The sequence below is a fragment of the Urocitellus parryii genome, chromosome 15 (assembly GCF_045843805.1).
Source record: "Urocitellus parryii isolate mUroPar1 chromosome 15, mUroPar1.hap1, whole genome shotgun sequence".
NCBI lineage: Eukaryota > Metazoa > Chordata > Mammalia > Rodentia > Sciuridae > Urocitellus > Urocitellus parryii.
This window is the reverse complement of record NC_135545.1, coordinates 42,286,639-42,312,916: the sequence shown is the minus strand read 5'-3', so window position 1 is coordinate 42,312,916 and position 26,278 is coordinate 42,286,639. Positions and strand designations below refer to the sequence as shown.

The 26,278-nt window shown below is 49.9% G+C and overlaps 1 protein-coding gene across 1 annotated transcript in view; it reads left to right on the top strand.

Moving 5' to 3' along the window:
• The window catches only part of Atp6v0d1 (ATPase H+ transporting V0 subunit d1), a 38,635-nt gene that overhangs the window by 7,817 nt on the left and 4,540 nt on the right, over positions 1 to 26,278 (top strand). The window contains exons 2-3 of the mRNA XM_026413309.2: positions 16,241 to 16,412; positions 24,718 to 24,896. Of these exons, the coding sequence (XP_026269094.1) occupies positions 16,241 to 16,412; positions 24,718 to 24,896 (351 nt within the window). The remainder of the gene's footprint in view (positions 1 to 16,240; positions 16,413 to 24,717; positions 24,897 to 26,278) is intronic.

Genomic DNA, 26,278 nt, shown 5'->3' with positions numbered 1-26,278 from the left:
CCCCAATGACCTACTTCCTCCAATTAGGTCCCACCTCCTAGAAGTCCATTCAGCCATCAATGGATTATTTCACTCAAGAGATTAGAGCCCTCATGATCCAATCATTCCCCTAAAGCCCCATCTCTGAACACTTGAGATTGTAGATGTATTGTGGATGCAAACCATAGCAAGTGGGTAATGTAAATATGCTACAGTCGCCTTGCTTAGGGCAAGTGTGACTGTCTAATGAATAGAGCAGTGGACATCAAAACAGCACTGAATGCAACATAGGTACAGGTTCCTTTGGTGGGTGACAGTTACAGGCTGTGAGGTTTCTTTTTTTTTTAATATTTTTTTTTTTTAGTTTTTGATAGACCTTTATTTTATTTATTTATATGTAGTGCTGAGAATCAAATCCAGTGCCTCCACATGCCAGGCAAGTGTGCTACTGCTGAGCCATAGCCCCAGCCTCATGAGGTTTGTTTTTGGGGTGATAAAAATGTTCTCCCATTGATCATGGTGATGGTTGCACAACTGAATTATACTGAAAACTGTGAATTGTGCACTTTAGATGGGCAAAATTGTATGGCTAATGAATCATTTCTCAGTAAAGCTGTTATCAAAAAATCAGCCAAGCTAAGGAAGTGGGAAGATTATCTTAGGGAGAAGGAATGGCATTAGTAGTCTCAGAACAAAACTGTGGAGGATCAGAAGAGCTTTGGTAACTGGAAGGAATTGAACATGTCAAGGATGTACACATGCATGGCACATCCTTGACATTCTCTTGATAGTTGCATGTCCTGTAGAAACCCATTGGTTTCCTTGAAAGGATGTACAGTTTAGTAAGGGATGAGGACTATGGTTAAAAAAAAATAAGGGGGAAGATTTCTAGGTTAGATCAGGGTCAGTGTGTGGGAAATATCTTAAGAGTTGTTACATATGGTCTTGTGTGGAAATATTTTGTGTGTTTCATTTTGTTTGTCAAAAGAGACTATGTTGGGGCTGGGGTTGTGGCTCAGTGGTAGAGTGCTTGCCTTGTACATGTGAGGCACTGGGTTCGATCCTTAGCACCACATAAAAAATTAATAAATAAAATAAAGGTATTGTGTCCATCTACAACTAAAAAAATTCTTTAAAAATAAAAAAAGGAGACTATGTTGAATTGATGGAAAAAGATAATCTTGGATAGCAAATATGAACTTAGCTCAGTCCTAAACTCCACAGAATCAGATGTGATCCAAAGACGTCACAGTCCTGACAGTTATTGAATTGACCACAAGAAAGAGAGGCACTCAGGGGGCATTGGAAAAAGCATATATAGAAAGCAATAACCAAAGGAGAGTTCACACTGTAAAAGAAAGGGAATAAACACAAGTCTTTGAGCTGTAAGAGCTGGGCCCCACACATCTGAAGTTTTCTCCCAGTTTCTAAGGATCTGTGTTGTCCTGGCTGCCCTGGACAGTGATACCAGTATATAAAGAGACCCCAGTGTCCAATTGTCAAGGAAATGGCATGGATTATTAGTGGTGTTGATAGCACCCTGCTGCTTGATTACTCTCCTCCAGCTTGCTGCTGCTGCCGCCCAAGAGGATAGTCTCCAGAGTGAGGATAGATGATGGGGAGAGGCAAGAGGGAGGTTTGGCATCTGGCTGCTATAAGCCAGCTTGGACTTGATCCCTCAGTGGATGAAGCTTAGGGAAGTGGAGGGGATGGGTGGTGGAGGTGTGATGCAATTAGAAACATGCTCTGAAGCTCTGGAGGATTGATTCAGGAGGAGCCAGACTGGAGGCTGGGCTCTTGCTGATGGCTCTTTCAGCTCTCTAGGTGACAGAACATGGGCTGGACCAGGGCAAGAGTGGTTGACGGGGGATAAAGGACTGGATCAGAGATGAAACCCACAATATGGGGCTAGTTTTTATTATATATAGGGGTTAGAGGTGTTAGAAGTCAAGTTTTAATTTTTTTAATATATATTTTTTAGTTGTAGGTAGACACAGTACCTTTATTTTATTTTTATGTAGTGCTAAGGATCGAACCCAGTGCCTCACACATGCTAGGTGAGCATTCTACCACTGAGCCTCAATCCCAGCCCCGGAAGTCAAGTTTTTTACTTCATAAAATACTGGGTAGTTGCTGGAGCCATTTTGAGATAGGAATCCTGAGGGAGAAGAAGGTTAGGACATGGATGGGGTGGTAGGAGAGGAGGTACTGTGTGTCAGATGTCTGAGGGAGGAGTCCAGCAAGCTGGTGGCCATGTGGGGAAGTAACACTAAAGATATCAATCTGAAAGAAACACTCTGACTGGTGGCAGTTAGACCCACGCCTGGCCATCTGTTGGTTTGCAGCCAGGGCAGGCGTGCCTTAGAAGCTAAGACCTCAGAAGCTACGACCTTAGGGTTACCCGCAAATCTTGCCAGGCAGCTAGAGAGCAGCTTTAACTTCAGGCCAAGTGGATACAAGTGTGGCCTAACAAGGACACCTGGCATGGGGCCTAATTTGGCAACTGGAACAGTGAGAGCAATAGCCAGGGATTTCCCTTCAGGTTCCTGCTGTTTGTATCTGCATAATTGTGGGATATGTTGATGTTTTCCTTCTGTTTTCTCTCTTTCTTTCTTTTTTTTTTTTTTTGGTGGGGATGGCAGTGTACTGAGGATTGAATCCAGAGGTACTTTACCACTGAGCCACAAGCCTAGCCCTTTTTATTTTTTATTTTGAGATAGGGTCTCACTAAGTTGATTAGGGCCTCACTAAATTGTTGAGGCTGATCTTGAACTTGGGATCCTCCTGCCTTGGCCGCCTGGTCTCTCGGATTACAGGCATGTGCCCTTATACCTGGTTCTTGTTTTCTTTTTTAAATTTCAAAAACTTAAGTTGGTAGAAGGAGGACTTGGTATAGATCCTTTGAGGGCAAGTTTTCACCCCCTAGTTAAAACACTGTACACTGTAGATTAGCATAGGATAGCATATACAGAGGTGATCACACCAGCCTTATTGGTAATAGCAAACTACTAGAACCAATGGCATATCCACTGATGTGGTTAAGGTATGGTTAAATAAACCATGGTGTATTCTTACAGTGGAATACTAGCTAGTGTTCAAAAGCATGAAGTTCCATATGAGATTATTTAGAAATATATTGTTAGGTGAAAAATTGGGAAGCATTGTGTATAATATCCCATTTAGTAGAATACTAGGTGGCATGCACAGAGACAAGTGTTTGATGTATAGGCACCAAATTGTCCTGAGTAACAACCTGGACAACATTTTGGTGTTAAATTTATGTTTTCTTCCATTGTTCGAATGTATTGGAGTGAACAAATATTACTTTTAAAATTTAACACATCTGATGAAGATATTTAAGGAAAATTAGAAAAATATAAGCCATCAAGGAGAAGTACCCACACCCAGCACCCCTCCAAGCTGAGACCTGTGCTAGTTAGCTTGGCATTCATCTTACAGATTTTTCACTTAGAGTCTTGTAGGGCTGGTCTGAGTCTTAGGGAGCACCCATCAAGCCCCCTTTCTTATATACCTGAAGATTCAGAGTCCAGTGGGTAATTGAGGGCCTGCAAGGTTGGACTTGTTTCCCATACTGGAGTCCCAGGATCCCTGACCAGGTATAGACTGGGCAGGTCCCCTTATCTTCCCATTTTTCTCTTTTTCCTTTGCCTCTCCCCACCTCTACTCCCGCTTTCCCTTCACTGATTGCATCTTGCATTGGTATATACTTTTACCTGATTTTATCTGGGAAGCTATTTATGGTCAAGTCAGTAACAATCTTCACAGGAACAGAGAACCCCTATTTCATAAGCCCTGCCCCAGGAGGTCATGTCAGAACTTGCTCTGGTGAGTGATAATACACACTTTTTCTTTGGTTGATTCAGCAATTTCTTGGGCCTGATTTCTGAGGTGGAGTCAGTGCTTGAATCCATGTCTTGGGTCATTTTTAAAAAATGTCATTTTAAAAAAAGTCATCTGTGCCTGTCCAGAGTCAGGGTCCTAGGGCCTCTTTGGGTTTTCAGAATCTCCTTTGAGTTACATATGGGGCCAGACATTAGATTAGTGTCTCCCTTTTTGGTGGGCTCTGGGATGCTGAATATGTGTTTTTCCACCTGTAAGGTGAAACAGAAAGTACTTACTTGCAACTTTGGGGCCTTTGAGGTAACCTTAGAAAATAGGCAAATGTCACCTATCCCTTGAAGAATACATTTTCATATAGCAGAAAGGGAAACACCTCAACTTCTTATTTTAAACATTTTGCATAAAACACTTCTGATGTATTAGTCTCATGTGTTTTCTTAAGTGGCACACACAAAACAGCAGTTTCTCTCCTGCATAAGGCCTGAAATGAAATGAACAGAATTACCCTGAGGGCCTCCAATAGTTTTTGTTTGTTGTTTTTGGTACTGGGAATTGAATCCAAGGATGCTGTACCACTGAACTACGGTCCTTTTTATTTTTTATTTTGAGACGGGGTCTTGCTAAGATGCTGAGGCTGGCCTTGAACTTGCAATCCTCCTGCCTTAGCCTCCTGAGTCACTGGAATTTCTGGTGTATGCCATTGTATCTGGCTGCCTCCAATAGTTTTTCATCTAGCCCTAATCAGGCCACCCCCTCACCCTTCCTGCTATGGTCAGGGTGCCTGCTGCAGCACCTGGCCCCTTCTCTATCTTGTACCTGTTATATCTGGGGCTTAGCCACAGTCCAGCTTGTGGGACAACTTGCATCAGGTTACAAGTGCATCAAGGGCCAGGTTGCAAGGACATGCTATAGTGGACTTTCTGGTAAGTCATCTGTGCCTGTCCAGAGTCAGGGTCCTAGGGCCTCTTTGGGTTTTCAGAATCTCCTTTGAGTTACATAAGGTGAAACAGAAAGTACTTACTTGCAACTTGCTGGTTGTTAAGATTCAACCACACTGCCCTATCCAGATGGTAATGTGATTAGATGAGTGACAACTCTGTATTGGTACTGGCAGGGTATAAAAGAAGAAAAGCTGAGGCCCTATAATAAATAGTGGCATTACTGTGTTGCAGATTGTCTTGTTTCTGAGTTTTAAGCACCTGTTTTTATTAAAATTGAATAAAGGGAATTGAAGACTTGGGAGGGTCTGACTGAGTTGAAGCACAAGAGTGCAGTGGGCTGAGAATGCCCAGGTTTCCCTCTCTGTCCTCTTAGCCTCACCCCTCAGCTCTGTCTACACTGATGCTGGACAGACCAGTTCCTCATGCCAGATTTGCACCCACTTGGTTTCCATTTTGGTTTTCCTAGGCTCATGTTCCATAAATCCCCGTTCTTTATGAAACATTATTGCATGGTTCTACAGGTATCTGCAGCCCTGATGCTTGCAGGGACTGATGGCTGGGAAGATGTGGAGCAGGAATCTGAGTCATTATTAAATTGGAGGGATGTGTTGAGAGGAACTGAAGCACCCTGTTGTCACCAGAGTGGGACTCCTCATTGTTGATCTTGCCATCCTTGCTCTGTCCACAAGGGGGTGCACATGTATCACTTTGCTGCCAGAGATCCTGGGGAAGGGGAGTGGCAGGACCCCAAGATGGCCCAGCTTCTTGCTCTTCCACACAACACCTGCCTTGCCTGGTGTCCCTTAGGACTCTGCTCTTGTCTTTACTTTCCAGTTGGGCTCTCAGATTATGTAGGTTTCATGGATAAGTGTTTCCTGTCTGTTCATCCCTTCCAGCTCTTACCGTTCTGTGCCATGGCTTCTAGGGATGGAAAGGAGAAGGACAGGGGACATTTCCTGATGCTGTCTGTCCTGATGCCTGGTGTAGGATATTCCAGCTGTAACCACCAAGCTGTACTCATTTACACTGCCTGGGTCATGCTGGCAACTCTCAAGAGTTGGAGCAGCAGCCAAGCACAGTGTGATAGCTATGCACCCAGGGATCTTGGGGTCTCCAGATAGGAGCTTAAAGCTTCCCAGGGATCAGAGCCATGCTTCTTAAGCTCCCGAAAGTGTCTTCTTCTATAGGTGCTTCCTATTCTTGCTCTGCCACTCTGGTCTGTCCAGGAGAGGCAAAATTCGCACTCAGGACAGACTCCTTCTTTGGTACTCTGAAGGATAGATACATAGGAGTATATGGGGCACATATTGGTACATATATGTAAGTGATTCTGGGAGAGCCCAAGCCTGGGATCCAAATTCCAAGAAAACACTGTAGATCCTGAAGTTATGCAGGGAATGGGGTTGTAATCAAGTGATTGACAACTCTCCTCCCCCATCTGGGGCCTTTCCATCAGCTTTCCTGACCTCTGCCTTGGCCAGTTTTTACTCCTTGCCCTACACCTTTTTTTTTTTTTTTTTTTTTTTTTTAATATGTCCTGCCCTAGAATGTTGGCCATCTTCCTTTTTTTATTTTTTTTTTGGTACTGGGGATTGAACCCAGGAGTGCTTTACCACTTAGGCACATTCCCAGCCCTTTTATTCTTTATTTTGAGACAGTCTCACTAAGTTGCTTAGGGCACTAAGTTGCTGAGATTGGCCTTGAACTTGCAATCCTCCTGCCTCTTTGCCTGTTGGTGGCATGCACCACCAAGTTCTGCCATTTTCTTCTTTTAGAACCAGAAAAATCAAGGCTCTAAAGCGCTATGTTAAGATAGACTACTATTGCGTATCCCAAATCCATGCTCTGCCTGTTCACACTCAGCACCCCACAGATCCTCTGAAGGTCTGTGGAGGGGGGGCTGCCCCTGTGTAAATGTGGGTTATCCTGAGGACAGCCAGGCAGACTTGCGGCAGGGGAAAGGGTGTTGGTGGGGAACAGTCCTGACTGGGTGCCAGGCACTGCTTTCCTGGCCAGCTGTGGCTAGGCCCTGGGTACTTGCCCAGACCTCATCCCCCTTGGACATTCAGGCCATGGTTTTAGGCCTTGACCTCAGCTGAGGCCTTATATTTGGCTGGCTGATGGGGCTTCCCCTCTGAGCAGTCATCTGTGGTGTCCTTGCTGGTGCAACTCAGCCTGTGCTGCTGTGACAGTTTCACAGCCCTGGGGCGTACCCTGTACCTGCCAAACACCAAGGCTGTTCTGTGTGTGCTCAGGCCACAAGTCTCACCTGAAGCCCTGAATGGCCCTCAAAGGTTGTGTTACAGGGAGTCAGGGTGACCCAGGCCTGACCAAACTGGAACAGTAGCAGAGTTGGACAGGTTCCCCAAGATAACTTATACAACCACCTTATGAGGAAAATTGAGGCCTAGATAAAATTAAAGGCTTAGTCTCTGGACACCTATCTTGGCTCCAGGTCCAACCACTCTTATGTTCTGTGGGGTTTTTTTTTCCCTTTAATTTTTCTTACTTTTATTTTGAGATAGGGTCTTGCTAAGTTGCACAGGCTGGTCTTTGACTTACAGTCCTGCCTTATCCTCCCAAGTAACTTGGATTAGAGAGGCTGAGATTTCAGAGTAACTGGGATTATAGGCATGCACTCTCATGCCTGGCCATTAATTCTTTCATTTGTTTACTCAAAGCTTCTTGGGCTATCTCCCTGTACACCTAGCCCTTGACTTAATGATCAGGGCAAAGAAGCCCTGCTTCTGGAGTCCTTACTGTTCCCTCAGGGCTTCTCACAGAAAATGTAGCTTGGAGCTTAATGGGTGGAAGTAGAGGAATTCAGATGAGTTGCAACTCATGACTTATTACACAGTCTGTCAGGTCATAGTAACAGCTCACCTGTTTTCTCTACCCCTAAGTCTTTAAGCTTTAAACTATCTTCCATGTGGACAGGTCTAGGGGAACAGAGGATCCTGAAATTCTCTCCTTCAGGCCAGGCCCAGACTCCCTGCCTCTACCTCCCATCTGGACCTAGCTTCTACCCCAAATATGTGACCACCTACCTTCCAGGGTCCAGCTTAGGATCACAGTGCTGATAATGCTCAATCGGGCATATATTCTGCTACCCCTGCATATCCTTGGGTAGGTGGATGAGGAGTCCTGGGATGCTATATAGGACCAGCCTGTGTGGTTACTGCTACTGTTAACTTCCTGCCTGGTCCAAGCCTCTTGGCTCTTCTGGGCATGGGATGGATAACTCTGCCACTGGACCTGGGGGCTCTGTGCATTTTCTATGAGCTTCAGGAAATCGGGCTCCATACTGAGAGTATCATATCCTTACAGCCCAAATGAGGCTTGCTCACCTGAGCCCATCCACAGGGTCTAGGTCAAATGCAAAACTAGTATTTCTTACTCTCTCCTTTGGGCTGGCTCTAGACACTATGGAATTTGCAGGATGCTCCAGCCAGGATCCAGCCTGACCTGACTTAAACTCACTGAGAACAGCAGCCCTAGAGTTACCCTTCACTCTCATCTAAGTGAACCTTAGCTTTCCTTCATATTCTTCTTCCAGAGTTCTATGTATGTAGAACAGAGTTCAGCATCAAGGACTGACAGGATTATTCAGGTGGTGTGGGTCTGCTGACCTAGGAGCTGAATGTGGATACGGGTCAATTTTTTAGCACAACTCACTGCCACAACTGGCCTTTCCTGGGCTGACACCTGACCAGACTATGCCGCTTTACCTCTCTTACTCATACTAAGGCAAACTGATGTCTTTGGGAAATGCAAAGCTTCAACCTGCAGACTCTACAATTGCATTGGCAAGCCTGGAGGAAAAAGCTTGCTCAAGGTTAAAGTGCAGGGCAGCAGTAGAGGAGGTGTGTCCCTGCCTCCCAGAGTTAATCTGAGTCTCCTGATTCTTGAGCTAGGCTATGACCCGGGAACTAGAGAAGCTATCCTGTAAGCCCTGTGTCTTTTGGAACATGCCAGTCCCATGGAGCCTTAGGGCCAGGATGGGGATGGCTAGCGAAGGCTGTCCAGTTGGATCTCTGCTCTATCAGAAGAGAGTGTCTTTGGAACTTGGCCTGGGTGAAGCAGTAACCAGTTTTGCCCCTCCCTTTGGCACATAAGGCCATCGCCTGCCTGGCACCCTTCTGACTGTCAGCTAAATTGACTTCCTCATAGGATGCAAAAGGTGTTTTCATTGTCCCAGCTATAGGGACGAGGTGTTCCTGAGAGAATACAGGTAATTAAATGTGGCTCCACTGCCACTTGCCACCTGTCCTAGAGCAGGGAGTAGGGTGGTGATTCTGAGGCAGACATCCTGCTGCCTCCTGGATTTGGGGGAGATGATCCTCTCACTGGATCTGTATATCTAATGTTGGTGGGTGGTACCACTGATGTCAGCTGGGCACCTCTGTGGGTTAGCCCCCTTATCCCTGCCACCAGTGCCTCACCTCACTGAAAAGCCTCCAGTACGAAACAAAATGTGGTTCCAGGGACCAAGAAAGGAGAACTTACTGTCCTTTCCCTGAAGGAACCCTTCCTTAAGTCAACTGAAACTCAATAACTTGCCTGCAGCTGTGCCAGCAGTAGACTCCAGGTTCTTCCCAAGACTGCTGGCCTGCCAGCCTCGGGGCTTCCCATGGGGCAGGCGCCACTTTTAACTACGCTACAATCTGCCTGCTCCCTGAGACCCTAGGACTGTTGCTTAGGGCAGCCCAGGGTATGGTAGCTGGGACAGAGTTGGATATTAACCTTTATCTATCCAGGGCCCTACAGTGCCAAGAGCTGTGGTCTTGCTGGTAAGTAAGATAACACATGAGTTTGGGGACAGACACCCCATATCTTGGGCTAGCCCTGTTCTTCTTTCCCCCACTGGAGAGCAAGAGTGGGGACTGTGTGTTTACATGCCCATGCTGCACAAGGTCCCCTGCAGGCTATGACAGGCAGGAGGATATGCTAGAGCCCTGGGGGAAGGGTTGGGGTAGCCCATGGAAAGGAGGAACAGGCACGTTCTGTGAAGGAGTAAGTAGGAGAGCATAAGCAACAGCCTGGAGTACAGAACACAAACCACCTGGCTGTGGGTGTTAGTTGGGAAGCTCTGGGTGGGATCCTGTCTGCCAGAGGGATGGGCTATAATATATTGTGCTCAAGGTCTCTCTAAACCACTGCCTCTGTTCATTGTCCATGTGGGTACCCTGAGGGCTGTCGTTTCAGGAACCAGGTGACCAGCCAAATAGTCTGAAACTTGACATTCTACAAGTTGTTTAGGGTCAAGCTGTGGGACAGGATCTGAATCCCCATCCTTGTGGCTCCAAAGCTCAGCGTTTCTAACCCCTCTACACAGCCTCCTAAGGAGCCATGTGAAATCAGTGGTCTAGCAGAATGGGTCTGCAGAGGGGAGACTGGGGCTGTGGAATGGACCAGCTGATGGAAGATACACTGGCAAGGGCCACTACCCCATTTAGGGGTAGTAGTGCCAGGGATCTGAATGGGGAAGGGCAGGCATGTGAGGATGGAGAGGAGGTTGGCATTTGATAGGAAGAGTTCAAAAGCAGAGTTGATCAGTCAACTGATGTTACATGAGACTTGCAGGAAGCCTGCAATAAGCCCTGGCAGAGGCCCAGGGGCTGAAGAGGACACTCAGTCTGTGCTTCAGGCAATTCCAGAGTTAATGGTTCCTATGCTGTGGCCCCCACACTGATATTCCAGATGTGGTGTTCTGACCCTGCAGATCTAGCCAGCCAGTGCACACATCTGCTTTGGAGCTAATGTGAAGAAGAGGTCTCCCCTGGTCTTCCAAGCCCAGAGGGGAGGTTCAGGCACGGTACATATATCCAAAAAGGACAGGATGGTACAGGCTCCATTGGGCCACTAGGCTGGCCATCTCTCCACAGCTGTTCATCTGAGTTTTTGTGCTTTGAGCCTCTGGAAGTCAGCATTGGAGGTAGAATCCAGGTCCTCAAAGCAGACTCCTCTACCATTGCCTAGGGGAGTGGTAGAATCGGTTCCACAGCCCTGCATCCTTGCAGTGAATGGCAGAGTGGGCATACTAGGCTCTAGGGAGCTTGTTCTCACATCTGGTTTCATTCAGTGGGCCACAATTCCTGAAAACCCCTGAGCTCCCCAGGAGAGCTTCGTTGAGTAACCTCTGGAAAAGCAGAAGTGAAGTCTGGGAACACAGTGTCCTCTCACACTCTGCCGTGGCCAGCTGGCCAGCAGGACCCCTCTGTGGGCCATGAGGCCATGGGTGAATGTAGAGAAGGGTCCACTCCACCTAGTGTGCTGGTCTGGGGGCTGCCTCCCATGCTTTCTCGTCCCTGAGGCACATGGAACAAACCCCTGGTATGGACTAGGACCCTCCTTTCCTGTCCCTCCTGGCCCTTGGGGAGGAGCTGCTTCAGCCAAGGGGCTGGAGAAGCCATGTGCTACCTGCCCCCTGGGAGCTCTGGAGGGGCCAAAGATCCCCTTCAGGGTTGGCAGAATCAAGGAAAACCTTCAGGAAGTGAGTGGGGGCAGGGCTGCCCAGCTGCCTCCTCTAGGTCCTGGCTGGGACTGACTGCCAAGCCCATATTTTGTTCCACACAGAGCAGAGTGCACTGGTCAGGCTGGGGGTTCCCAAGGCTCTCTACTAATTGGGAGCCTGGAGTCAGCAGTTCTAGCTAGGGCCAGGGCCTTGCTGCTGAAAGGTTCTGACCCATGAGACCAGGGATTAGGGGTCAGCAGAAGGGTAGTGAGGGACAGGTGGAATCCATGGGACCAGCTTGCGTCTGGTGCATACTGATGATCCCCTGAAGAAATAGCCACGCCAAATGGGTATTGAGCTGCACCCTTCCCAGGTACTTTCAGAAAGCTCAGCTGGACCCTCCTGGAGTCGGGGTATTGGCCTTTGGCACAGGCAGCCTCAGAGTGGACAGGGCTGCCCTGTGGAGGAGAGATGGCAAAGGCTTTCACTTTCCAGGCTGGGGGTGTGTCTTCCCACCCAGCCCAGCCTCTCTGGCTGAGCCTGAAGAAACAGCCCTGTTTCCTACTCTTTGAGGGCTTCTCTCAGGGCAGCCTGTGGACTTCCTGGAGCATTTGCAGGAAGCTGAGGTGACAGGAAGTTGAAACGAGCCAGAGAAAAGCACTGGTAGGCCAGAGTGTCAAGGGCTGAGGCAATGTAAGGGTTGAGGGCATGGGGCCTCATAGGCTATGGGAGGAGACAAAATTCTAGCTCCAGGGCTATGAGGGCCACTGGGTGAAGATGACAGTGATATGTTGGAGTTGGAGGATTTCAGTCTGATGATGGTATAGAGAGTAGACCTGGGGGCAGGCAGCCAAGGTGTGGGGCAAGAGACCCAGGTGGTGCCAGGAGATGAAGTTGGGGATGGGGGAAGTCAACAGAACATTGAGTTCAAGTTCAACAGGAGTGCAAGCAGAATGCTGGAAGGTCCTGGGACCAGGGTGCTAAGGAGCAAGCCCATGTCCTAAGCAGAGGCTGAAGACACTGGAAAACTGAATTGGTTGGCTTCCTCAGAGGTGGGGTTTAGGTCAGACTGCAGAGAGAACTTCCTGATAGCAATGACATCTTTTTAAGCATGAGAAATCAGTCTCTCAGGAAGTCTTGCTATGAGAGATCCCAAGCTGGCCAGACACTCCTGGTGCCGGGCCACCGATGGGAGGATTTGGGGTAGACAGCTGGGCTTGTGGGTAGACCAGAATGGTCCCCCGAGTCTGCTCTAACCAGAACACTGTTCATGCTTCAGCCTGGGCATGTCTGGGCCTCTCAAGGGCTGTCACCAGGCTGTCAGGCTGCCGAGCCCAGGGCCCAGAAACAGAACTAGCCCCTGCCTTCCCAGAGCCCCTGCTGTCCTTGGCTGCCCTTGGTGGCTGGGCCAGGGCTGGGTGGCCAGGTCTCCCACGAAGCTCTCTATAAGTTCCAGGCCTTTCCTCCTGTACTAGAACCCCGCCCCCAGTCACATCTCCTCCTCCACATCCTTCAGAGAGAGCAGGAAGCTAGGGAGGAGAGGGCGTCCTAACCGTCCTTGTCCTAACTCTGGCCAGGCCTCTCTGAAGGGCTTGGGGCTGCCAGCCATTGGGTCTGGGCGCCAGGTTTCTCTACCCGGGTCAGAGCTGGTTTAGAAGCCCTGTGTGGTCCCCTCGTGGGCGAGCTGAGGGATCAGCCTGCCTGCCTCCCTCTAAGTCGCCTTCTTGGCTGGCAGGCTGTCCCTTTTCCCTGGGTCACAGGCAGACATGGGGCTTGGCCAGGAAAAGTGGTCTGGAACAGCCCTTTGACATTGTCCCTGGGGGCTTTTAAAATTGAGTTTCCTGGTAAGGAAGACTCCTCTGGCCTTGGGCAGGATTCTCAGTAGAGTCTCCCGGGTTTGCTCTGATCTGACACACGCCAGCAGAAACCATCCGGCCGCCTGCATTCCAGCAGTGCTTGGAGCCACGGTTCCCCAGATGCAGTGTCAGCAGAACGCAGCAGCCAAGGCACAGGGGTGTTTGCTCTGAGGCCCATACTAAGCCCAAGGGATGGGAGGCATACAAAGGAGAGTGCCTGGCTCTGCCTTGCTCATTCATGTGCACACATTCCTAGTTTCTCTTGGAAGAAATGGCTTGTACCACAAATGGTGCTTGAGGGACTTGTCACTGAATCATGACAGTCTAGTCTTATGACTGGCAGGTCAGCAGTGGGTGTTCAGGTAGCCTGCAAGGCCAGCTTCTTTGCCATCAGCCAGCTCTTCTGGGACTAAAGGCTGTCTGGCTATTTGTACCTGAAAGGCCTATCCTGGGCCAAGGGCTGTGGAAGAATGTGGGAAAAGAGTTGCAGAGTACTGGGGGAGACCAGAGCTAGAGAATCCACCAGGCCTTCACTATATCCCTTCTCCTCTACACCGCAACTGGAACTGTGAACAAGATTTTGCCTCTGCCTGATTTCCTGTCCTGTGAAATAGATGTATCTGGGAGGTTCAATGCAAAGGTTACTCCTGGCCTTGGGCTGAGTCTACTGCATGACCTATGTTTTTCCACTTAAAGTGGGTCTGAGATGAAGACTGGCACCTGACCAGTGCCAGGTATTGGATGGAGAGTCACTGAGGCTAGAGATGGGAAAAGGTGCTTGGCAGTGGCTGCACTAGCCTTTCAAGGGAGAGGAGCCATGTGGAGCAAAAGTGGGGACTGGGGTAGGGAAAGTTTCACACTGCAAGAGAGCTCATGAGGATCGAAAGTGGGAGGTGATAGCCTGCTCGGGAAAGCCTCCCAACAGCATGTGCCAAGGCTCCGAAGGGGCAGGGTGTGCACAGATGCCTGAGGAGGCCTGGTCCTCCAGTAATTTGGATGGGAGGGATTGGGAGGTTGGGATGAGGTCCAGAGCCAGACTTGCTATCCCAGAAAACAGAGAATTGGGTTTACCCTGGGGTCCTCCTTGTGTATCTTTCCTGACCCCAGGCCCAAGCTGTTAGTGGAAGAGAAGTCTCATGGCCTGAGAAGGGCTCTCAGCTTGCTGCAGGGAGTGCATGGATAAATGGACAGGTTTGCCAGACAGTCTGACCCAGAATACCACATGTCAGTCCTGACCACTAGGTGCCATTCATTCTGCAGCTTTCCCTAATGAAGTTTTTGGTGATTGCTGAGCCTAGACAGAAGCCCTGTCCATGGTTGTTTTTTTTTTCCCCTAGTATCACAGTGTTTGTTAATAGACACAAGTATGTAAAATGAGGGCATGAACATGACTTGATGAATTCAGCAGGCTTTGTTTGTAATAAGGGGAACCAATTCAATATTTTTACCATTTGTTTCACACCCACAAAAACCACTTTAGGGCATTAACAATGTTTCAAGACCAATCAATTTGCACAAATAAGCCATGTTTTTTTTAAGACTTGTATATTTATCCAAGGTTAAGGTTATTAAAATCTAGCACATAAGTCCATTTATGGAGGTAGAAATACAGGCAATATACTACTATGGTAGTAACTATCAATTACAGTTGAGATTTTTTTTTTAATAAAAACCAGTCAAATAATCAAACACTTCAACAACCCAAGTATTACTGAGCAAAGCACTTTCTTTCCCCCATGCTTTACTCTAGGAATAGCTGGGTTAGCCAAACTGGTTAGGATAGGGAAGGATAGAGCCCAAAGTAAGGGCTCATTGTAGAAGCCCTGAGTGATATAGCTGGGTGTGGCAGCAGGATCTGAGGGACAGGTTGGTCTCTCTCCACGTCATCTTGCCTTTTCTTCTGTTTGCTCTTGGGTGGCCACGGGAGAAGAGTAGACATGAATGGCAGTGTGAGAGTGAAGGTAACAGGTTCCTCCTAAAGACTCTCCTTCAAAAGGTTAAAGTCCTCTGTCAGTGCCTGGGAGGACATGAGTACTGCCTGCTACCAGCCCACCTACCGGACACACAGGTGGACAGTGTTCACTGCAGCAGCTTGTACACCTCCCTCTATGCCCTCTCTCATGTACTTTTTTATCTCCTTTAGCACACTTGACTGCGGGCTGGGTGCATTCTTTTGATGGGGTACAGCAGGAAGGACTTCACAGGAGTTCCTTAAGCCTATAGAAAGGTTGCATAATCTACCTCCCGTTTTCTCTAAGCATCCCAGGATTGCATGGCTTTCTGAGCCCAAAGGACAATGAAGGAGGCCTTGGGGAAGCATACAGAAGTGGTCACAAGTGTAGTCCCTCCTATCATCCCTTGGCAACCTCCCCAAGGGATGGAGTAGTATGCAGTCGCCAAGCAGCAGAAGCCAGAGTTGACTGGTGGACACACAAATGCATGCACACATGCACGCACACATGTCCCTTCCTAATCACTGCCATCACTGCCATATCCCTCATATCAAAATCCAGGAGTAACTTAACTGCTATTTTCACCCACTGTCTCCCATCTTTCATTCATTTTGCAATAATTTACTGAGTATGAACAAACAGCAGAGCATACTCTGTTCTATGCTTTAGAATACCACAGTGACCCAGACTCCCTGTCCTCATGGAACTTATGTGCCCTGTATCAGGTGGGGTAAGTGCTACAAAGAAAAATGACAGGTAAATGAACAGAGTGAGAGGACTGCAGGAGAGGCCTTGAAAGAGGGGGTATTTGAGGAATGATCTGAAGGAAGGGATGGCCCTGGAATGCAGGGCTCTTCTCATATTCTGTTTTAGGTTAGCTCCTCAAAGGTTGTGGGTAATGAATGGAACCTTGGGTTGAGGTTTCCCAACCTTGTCATATTGGGGCACAATTGTTCTACTTGTGCTTGTATGCTGGGGCCAGTGTGCTGCCTTTGAGCCTGAGGAATTGGGACATCTCCAAGGTCTTGGTCTGGCTGCCCTGTGATAGACCCTGAGCCATCAGGCAGATGGAACTTAGGGTAGCAGCAGGACAGAGCTGCAAGGGAGAGGCTTGGCCAAATTGTGTGGGAATGGGAACGTGGTACACTGAGGGAGGTTCCATAAGGCTAGTCCTCACCCTCTTCCCTTGGATTTCAGACTTGAAATTGCACCTGCAGAGCACAGACTATGGCAACTTCCTGGCCAATGAGGCATCGCCTCTGACAGTGTCAGTCATTGATGACCGGCTCAAGGAGAAGATGGTGGTAGAGTTCCGCCATATGAGGAACCACGCCTATGAGCCACTTGCCAGCTTCCTGGACTTCATTACGTGAGTGAGCCCCCTTGTCCTGGGCAGAGTAGCTACACTGACATGATCTGGCCCCAGCATGGCTTAAGCCATATGTCTTCATGCCTCTGTCAGCTGTCAGACTTTATGATAGCTCTGTCAGGTCAGCTGTCATCAAGCAGGGTCCTCATGGGCTGTGTAACTGAACTGGTCATTCAACAATTCTGGACCTCCAGGTCACAGTCCATTAAATGGGGTCACCATCCTCTTTCCTTGTAACACCTAGCTTGGTGTTAAAGAGATTGGGGTGGGGAGACCAGGGAAAATGGGAGCTCTTTTTTTCACTTACCTACAGCACTCACTCTGAACACTCAACAGGCTTCACCTTCTGCTGCAGTGAAGGGTCAGGGTATGGACAGAAGTCTGACAAGCCAGTTCTTTGAATAGGCCATGCAGGCCCTCTGGCCCTTTTTGGGCTGAGATCCCTTTCCATCTATTCTGATCAGGGCCTGGATCTCAGGGAGATTAGGCAGGGGTACAGGTTGGGGAAGGCTGAATGCCATGCTGCCTTTCCCAGTTCTGGACCAAGCTAACAGGAGTCAGGTGGGCCAGGACCCCATGTTTATAACCCTTGGTTGCACCAGCTTCCCCATCATAACTCTTGGGTGGGGCTCTGCCTACAGTAAGGCTCTTCTCTACAGCTCCTGGGGAAGCTTAGCAGAGGAGAGGACCCCAGATCTACAGGCTGGAAGCGGGTATTTGGACTGGGCAGTCATTGTATGCTTGCTATGTGTGCCTACAAACACAGGGAGGTAGAAAGGCTTCCTCTGCAGGGACAGTCCAGAAGCCATGAGCCAGAGCCTGGCAGACAAAGAAATAACCCAACCCCAGGTAGCTATGCTACCCAGCTGCAGAATAGTCATTAGAGATTAGCCTTGAGTATGCTTTATACCCATGGCATGTGAGTGTGTGTTATTGTGGGAAAGCATTTCCCTGCACTCTGCTAGGTATTGTCTAGCTTTTCCATTCCATGATTAGGATGCTCCCACCCTCTTCCTTGGGAGTAGGCATACCACTCCATTTGTCCCTGCAGGTATCAGGTGAGATGCCTGCTGTCTGGTCTTATTCCTGTCCCCAGCAGGGAGCAGCCACTTGCACAGGATCCACTTGCTCAAATGGGGGCTTTAGCTAGAGGTTTCCATCCTCAAGGAAGAGCCAGCCACAGCCTGGGACACCTAAAGAGCCAAGCTGACAAGCAGGCCCCCTCCAGGTCACAGACCTCCTTTCCTAGCAGCCTCTCTACTATTTAAAAAAAATTTTTTTTTTTTTTAGTTGTCAGTGGACCTTCATTTAATTGACTTATTTATGTATTTATACATGGTGCTGAGGACTGAACCCAGTGCTTCACACATGCTAGGCAAGCACTCTGCACTCTACTACTGAGCCACAACCCCAACCCCTCCCTAGTATTTTAACTCACTGCCATGGCCCCTGAGGTCAAGATATGCCAACATGGACCTACTTGGGCAGGAAGCCAGAAGTGGAGTATATCATGTGCTGCTGCATTGGAAGGTCACACTGCAGAGTGCCATCTGTCACCTAACTCTTGGCCTGGCCTGTGTGTCTCCTGTCTTAAGGCCAGAGCTGAGGACATACCAGGAAGCAATGCGTTTATTGTCAGAGCCCAGCCTTCACCTTTGGCTTGTTTGCACAAGGTTATTTCAGCTTCCTGGTGAATGTTATGGTCTTGTCAGGTAGGCCAGCCAGGGGAAGCTTGACCCTATAGTGGTCAGAGGGTAATGGTCATCTATCTTGCTGCCACTTGCCCACCTGCCTGTACATCTAACTCCTGGCCTGACTTGGTGTCAGCCTGCCAGGCCACGAAACTAGAGAAGGCTCCGAGTGTGACTGAGACAAAGCAGCTGCCAGCTCTTTGCTGGAGGTTGGCAGTAAGCACCAAGTGTGCTTAAAGCAGCCAAGCACTATCCTGTGGCAGGCTGTCCAAATCCTCCACTTCCCGCCCCTTCCATTCATGGGTGATTGTGGCTCACAGCCTTCTCATCCACTCACTCCTGCCCTCACTTGGGAAAAGGTTAGCAGCCACGTGTCAGCCTGTCTGAGCCTGTGGCTGCATATTCCCTGACCCCGTCATCTCCAATGACCTGCTCCTCTGCTCTCCGCTTCAGTCACCCCTATCAGTGGCAGCCCAAGGCCATGTCACCACCTGGAACTGCTCCACCCCTGAATTTGCTGAGTCAGACACCCCCTCTCTTACATAGCCTGTAACCACTGAGCTACAACCCACTCTCGGCCCCCTGTGGGACATGGGTTCAGAACTCAGCAGAACATTAGGCCTTGCTTTCTCCCCTTCTACTTCTTCTGTCTTGTTTCACACCCTCCCCAGCTGAGGATCTCTAGTCCATCATTTAAACTTTCTTCTGCCAACATCCTCAGCTCTCTTGGCCGTCCAACTCATGGTCCCACCCGGCTGGCAGCCCCCCAGCCCTGGAGGAATCCCAGCAGCCTCCAGCCTGGAGCTCCTCCCTCCACCTCCATTGTGGGAGCAAAGCTGGGAAAGCCTACCCTTGGGGGTGTCATCCCTGCTGCCAGATATGCATGCTTACCTACTCAGCTAGCCTTAGCTTGTCTCTGCCCAGCAGCCTCTTTCCCTTCTCAGCACCCAGAAGACCCCTGCCAAAGGTGAGAATACCATCTCTCCATCTTAAATAGCATTTCTGTCCTGCCTGCAACCTCCACCTCTCTGGGCAGATGGCCCACCTCCTCTTCCACAAAGACAATAAAAGCCAGAATGCCTCACAGCACTTCATCTGTATCTTCCCCAACAACTCTGTTTCAATGGAAGATGCACCCTTTTTACTCTGAGATCCTTCTACCAGTGTTCTGGATCCCCTCATCTTGCTACCTGTACCCTGAGTGGCCACCCCTTTTCATTCCTGTATATGCAGTTGTCTTTTCTTCCAGATTCCCTCCCAGCAGCTTCTAACCCATTCTGTAACATCATTAAAAACCCATTTCATGGAGCCTAAACTTTTACATTACCTGTCTGTTTTTCACCCTCCCTCCTATCCCTTGAATCTCCAGCCAGCTTCCAACAGTCCTATCAGTCTACCACAAGGCTTGACTAAGTCAGTCCTGGCCTTCATGCAACCAAGGTCGTCAGGCCTGGTCCCTAGGTAGCATCCAGCCCCCACTAGTATTCTGCCCCATCAGGTCATTCTGGTATGAGGAGTGTTGCAGAAATGGGTGAAGAAGCCTTCCTATAGGGCCTGTATCAGGGATTCCCCCAGACTTGGAATTCATGACTGGTTTCATAGGAGGTACCTATTTGACTGAGGGTTAGGTGTTTAAGGAAAAAATTGGGGGAAGGTGTTCTAGGCTGAGGGGACTATACATGTCCTGAGTAATGAACCTTGTGCTCTCACAACATTCTCCAGGTGTGGTACCCCCTCTGAGGAGGAGGAAGCTACCTAGAAATGACCATAGGAATGTCCCCAGAGAGGAGAGTGTGGTCCTCTAGGAGGTAGAAGCATCAACTAAATACCCCATCCTGGGCCATGGCCTTGTGCAGACAGGTGGCTCAGCTGGATATAGAGGGTGAGACCACCTCAAAGGTCACTTAGCTCTATCCCTCAGAGAGCTTCTGCCTTCAGAACTTCTGCCTACAGCTTCAAAGCCTATAGGAACAGGCTTTGCAGGAGGTAATGAGTGCCCAATCACTGAAGATATGCAAGCAAAAGCTGGTCAAGGCCTTCTCTGTCCTTCTGTGTGAGAGACAGTATGCAGTGCTCTTGAAGATCCCAGTCAGCCTGCAGCCAACACACAGGGCCAGTACCTGCTCTAGGCCAGACCCAGTGCTAAGGATACAGGGGAATACATAGATAATTCCTGGAAAGGCCTGTGAACAGCTTCAGACAGGACAAGGGTTCAGAGGTGGTTTTTCAGCATTGGGAAGACTCCCTGATTAGATAGGGATGGAGAAGTCATTTGAGAGAGTGGGTGACCACAGTGGAGGCAACTGCCTGTCAAGGGATAGACAGTTTCCCTTGAAGCAGACCATCAGCATGTGGCTTTGAGATGACCCAATTAAATTTCATGGTGCTAACATGTTAATGTGTTACTATACCAAGGGTTCCTACCAGGCCCAGCCACTGACTTGCTCTGTGTTTTGGGATAGAGTTTGTGTTTTGTGGCTTTGGAGAAGATCTTGATTTGGGCCATTCCATGATATTTTTCCATAGGAGAGTCAGCTCCAGAAGAGAAGATAGGAGAGTTGCTTGTGGGAGGAGTGAGCCTGAGATCTGGGAAGTTCCTAGTCAGGGCCTTTCCCAGTATGCAGCATCTGCCTGCAGCGTAAGTGCCCAGTAGCAGAACCTGAGTATGGGAAACTTTCACCAGCTGTGGGGGCTGAGGTCTCATCTCTCTTGTGTCATGGCCTCTCGCTACAAGCTGGAGTGAGCAACTGGAAGGAGGCCCAGGATAGTGGCTTCAAGTTGTCCAGAGGGCCTGTTGACACTTTGCCATTCTTCTCAGAACATGTCACCCCTATCTTGGGCCCTACTTGGTCACAGAGGGGCATCAGGTTTCCCTGGGCCTCCCTGCTCTGACCCTCCAGTTCTCACTGTCCAAAAGCTGGGCTACTGGGTGAACTATTGGTATTTGCAGGCTGGGGCTCTTGCCTGCTGTGGACTCAGGGTCCCAGGATAGACTTGGTCCCTGCCTTGCAGTAGAGCCAGTACTGACACTGTTCTGAGCTTGAGGGGGAACATCTAGGAGTTCCTCAAGACCTAGAAAATTCAAATCATGAGGGACAACCCAACCAGGCCTCTGGGGAGGGGCAGGATTTTAATGAGGAGAAGGTTAAAGCCTCACTACCTCTGCTATGAGACATAACTCACTCATCCTGATTGCAGAAGAGAAACAGGCTTGAGAGCTGATGTGCTGAGGCCATAACAGATATTTCTGTTTACTTTTTATGCTGGACAGGGCTCTTCAGGATCCAAATGTAGTTGAGTATAGATACGGTTACTAGCAGCTCATGGGAGCTGCTGTGGGGACTTTGGGTGGATAGGGCTATCCGGGGTACCCAGTCATCATGGCCTCCTCCCCAGCACCAGGGCTGAGGAGACATGCTGCTCCAGCAGGTGGCAACAAAGGGCACAGTGGAGGGGCAGTGTTGGCTAGGGACTCTGAAGGCTTCTTGGAAGAAGTAACGTCCTAAACTCCAGCCTGAGGCATTTGGGGGATGGAGCTAGTTTGGAGGCACAGGGCAAGGGAGGGCCTCCGGACAGAGGATTTCAGACTGCCCCACCCCCACTCCACGAGGGCCTCTTTGGCCTGGCAGGCAGCCGGCCATCCACTCCCCAGCTGTCTTCCCCTGGAGGGAGATGCTGACCAGCTGGAACCTCATTTTCTTCTATTGAGGCCAAATGAGGGGAGGAATGGTGGAGTGGTTCTCTGGGGGCAGGGAGGCAGCTGCTGAAGTCAGGCAAGAAGGAGGAAGAGAGGGTTTCCTTGCCGGCTGAAGGCCTCAGCCTTGGCATAAAGTTGGGCCATGTTATCTAGGTTTGTCCTGCCTCCCATTTCCCAGGAGAGAAGATTCTGACCCTCACTGGGCAGGTGAGGAAAGCAGAGTCCTCCACTATAGCAACTTCGCAGCTGGCCCAGTGGGAGGGAAGTGCTGGGCCTAGCACAGGATCATCTGAGCTGGCCTGGCTTGCATAGAAAGGGGCCTTGGAAAGGTGTGAGTGGCACAACCATGAGTGGCCCAACATTTCCTTCTGTGATGAGCTAAGGTTTATAGCAAGACAGGCTATGAGGAGCCAGGACATTGTGGGGGTGGGGGACTACCACTGGCCTGTACATATGCTGTCACGGCTGAAAAGTAAATCACAGCTGGCCTGTTCCACATCATTGGAGGAACAACAGCAAAGCCAGATGGCAGCATCTTCCCACAGAATTCTCCTCTGAGGCTAGGCCAGGACCCTTAGGAGTGCCAAGGCACTTCTTTTGGGCCCTGATCCCAGCCTTACCCTCAACCTAAACAGACTCCCTGAGTTATGGACAAGGTTAGGGGAGGTTTAGGAAGAAGAAGCTGGCTTATGGGGATCCTTCTGAGAAAATGAGGCTAGATGGGGTATGTAGAGCCAGGATATGGGGTCCTAGACATGAATGAAGGTATATGGACAACAGTTGTAGGGAAAAACTCCTCTGCCTTATTTTTTTGTCAGGGCCTGGTATTGGCCCTCTCTGGGCTTCATCTCCCCTGACAGTGGGTCTAGTAGTTGTGGGATCACTTGGTTAATGTGGGTCCAAGGAATGTGCTTTTCTCCTCCCTGTCTGAAGGTGTGAGAACATAAAAGAACTTTCTTAGAGGCAGGTTCTTTGTGGCTATCTCAGGGAGTAAGATGGCAACAGTAGGACTGAATAGGGCATATGTGGAGTATCAAAGGCCAATGAGTTATCCTGAGGTGCATGAGATGCAGAAGGTATCAGGGACAGAAAGTGTATGCTGTCTAGGGAAGAGAAGATGCAGGCTGGAGCTGGAGAGCAAGGCATAAAACTCTGGCAGTCTTTCTCTGCAGTCCCTCTACTCTGCCAGCTCTGTGGGGTTGGGGGCAGGAGGCTGGCCATATGGGTCTCTTGGCTTGCAGCTGCAAATGGGCCCTGTCTGAGGCCCTCAGTTGGAAAGGGGACTGTGTATTCTCAGTGCATATCCTGTAGCTGACCTAGCCAGACTGGGAGTGGAGAGAGGGCAGCTGCCTGGCCCTGAGCCCAGGAGAGCAGAGGTCATAGCAGGGCAGAGGGGGTGGGGGAACTGGGGGTCAGGCCAGGACAGGAGCTGGGGCCTCCTCCTCCTGCTACCCTCTGGAGGGCCCTATGGGAGTATCCCCAAAGCCCACTGAGCCAGGGCCTGAGCCCTGGGTTGCTACCTCCCTTTGCTTCTTACTACTGGGGACCACTTCCTACCAGGCCCTCACTGAACAGCCTGAGAACTGGGTACTCACCATTCTGTCCCAGGGTAGGAACCTAGTTTCAGTCCTCCCAGAAGCCAGAATAAGACCTCTGCTCAGGGCCCAATTCAGAACAGCAGCCTCCACCCCAGCTCTCACCCTTCCATGGGCTAGCCTAGTCTTCAAGGACATTTTCTTGAGGCCTCATCCAGCTCCCATGTACCCTAAATTCATCCATGGTGACAGACTAGAGGATTGTTGTGGCTACTGCAGCCAGACTATGGCTGGGGCCCTCTCCCCTTCTTCATTCCATACCCTCATAGGTGACTACACAAACTCTCTTTCCCAGACCCATTCCTGGCCATGTCTTTTGGTTGGAAGCAGAGCATTGTCCCTTGCCAAGTCTGAATTGGTAACCCCACCCTCCCTAGCTCCACAGCCCCCTCTGCTGTCCATGGACTCTCCAGAGTTGGCCTCCTGCAGGGCACAGTCTAAGGTAGCCTCTGCCTAGAACTGACCTGAGCCCAGCCTTTCAGATCTCTGGGACTCGTCCAGACCCTCCTGGGCAGATGCCTGGCTCTGGTCTCGGGCCCTAGGGAGAAAGGTGTTTTTGTCCCTTTGGAGTAGAGCTCTATAGGTCTGCTTAACCTGGGTCTTCCCTCCACGGGGAACCTCTACTAGCTTCTGCTTGATGTTTCCTGGAGAAGTCTCTGCTCACCCCATCCTTTCCTCTCAGCCTTTCCTCATTTCACCACTGTGTCCCTCCAGGGTACTGTGATACTCCTTGCTTATATCCCCCTTATGGGTACCTGGTGTTTGAGATGAAGCCAGGACCCTCAGCCTGGCCCGAGCCCCTTCCCCAGGCATTTCTCTGTTGGCAGTATTGCTCTGCCAGTGGCTGCACCCCTCCTCTCCCTCTACCAGTCTGACCGCTCAGTTCCTCAAATGCAGCTTCATTCAGTGCGTGCCTCCAGGTCTCTGCACAAACTGTCCCACCTTCCCAGAATACGCTTTCAACTCACAGTCCTTTTCTCTGTCAGGCTCCTGAGCACACTCCCAGGCTAGATTGCATGCCTTACCTCTGTGTGTCCGTGGTTCCTGCGTCCTATTATAACACTGTTCACACTCTCGGGGAGTTACCTGTCTCTCAATCCTTTGGGGGGCACAAACCCTTTATCCCCACAAGAGCAATGCCATGTCTCTTCTGTGCTCCTGGTGCTGAGATGGGGGCAGGGGGCAAGAACTTGAAGAGAGGCCTAACCCCTTGGTTAGGGGTTAATGGCCCATGCAGGGTGGAGACAAGGACATGGTTGCTGCAACAGGCCTTCTAGGCCTCCACCTTGATAGGCTATCTTGCTGTTGACTGTCTCCCACAGTTACAGTTACATGATTGACAATGTGATCCTGCTCATCACCGGTACACTGCACCAGCGCTCCATTGCTGAGCTTGTGCCCAAGTGCCACCCACTAGGCAGCTTCGAGCAGATGGAGGCCGTGAACATCGCACAGACACCTGCTGAGCTCTACAATGCCATTCTGGTGGACACACCCCTGGGTGAGCTGGGCATTGGTCTCAGTGCTGGTGCCTTGGTGTTGGATTTGTGGACTGTTGGGGGCAGGATAACCCTGAGCCAAAAAGGCAGACTTGCCTGCTGCTGCTCATCTTTGTCCTTCCTTAATTTCCTTCTCTCGTGCTCTCTTCAACACCCCACTTCTCCTTTCCTGTTGCTTTTGTTGGGCCAGGGAGGCTACCTCTAGGGCCTGCCTCAGACCATGTAACTTTGGAAATAGTCTGGTTTCTCTGAGTGCAGAAGAGGGCAAAGTTTGTGGAGGGAAGAGAAAAGCTTTGATCCATTAGAGTCCTGGGAGCTCTGACAGATTGTGGCCCCAAGCAGGGACAGAGTCGCTGGCTGCCTGTGAGGCAGTGGAGGGAAGCAAATAGCTCCACTTGCCTCCAGCAAGCAGGTCCCAGGGGCCAGGTCAGACGGTGTCCGGCAGGATGCAAGGTCCATGTCAGAGGCCAAGGAAGGGAAGGGAATCGCACGCTTCCTGTAGGGCCCCGCCTAGGCAGTGCTGGCTCCTGCCTGCCTAGGAAGCTGTGGAGAAGGCACAAGGGCCATAACCAGCTAGTGCCTCATAGCCAATATCCTGAGCCCCAGGGCACCACTCTAGGAAGCCATCAAGAGTTGAATCTCAGGGCTCAAAGCTGAGAGGCCCAAGCCATACCCACTGACCTAGTATGCCTTCCGTTCTCCTAGTAACTCTCAATTAGTTCTAGGCTGTTTTTTTTTGTTGTTGTTGTTTTTTTTCCAGTTTTCCCATCTTTGTCTTTTTTTTTGTGTGTGGTGCTGGGATTGAACCCAGGGCCTTGTGCATGCGAAGCAAGCACTCTACCAACTGAGCTATATCCCCAGCCCCCATCTTAAATTTAAAGAAAGAACAGACCAATGAGTTTGCAGGCCCTCCTAGGGGTAAGGATACTCTGTCATGCTGTGGCCTTTCCTTCCAGTTCTGCAATGGTCCCTGGGTGACTGGTCCATGCCCACCCAGCTGCTATACTCATATCTTGTCCTAAAGAGAAGAAGGCTGGATTTCCAAGTGTGGGCACCAGGTCCTCCTAGGGGATGCAGAGAAGTGGGCGTCAGGCCCTGAATCCACAGCTGCCCCTGGAGAAGAGAAAGGAGAATCTCATGGCCTCTTATGCAAGCCTGTCTTTGGCATGGTCTGAACTTGGGTCTGTCCCAGCAGCGATTAGATCATGTTATGGCTGGCCGCCTCCTTTATAAATCAATTTTAGGAGCAAGGAGGCAGGAAAAGCTCAGGTCAGTGCGCATGGCCCAGAGTATTGCTTCTGCCACTTCCAAGGCAAGTATCTCAGGCTGGGTTGGGTGCCCCCCAATACTTAGCTCAATGGGCCTTATGGTGGGGCCCTCTGGG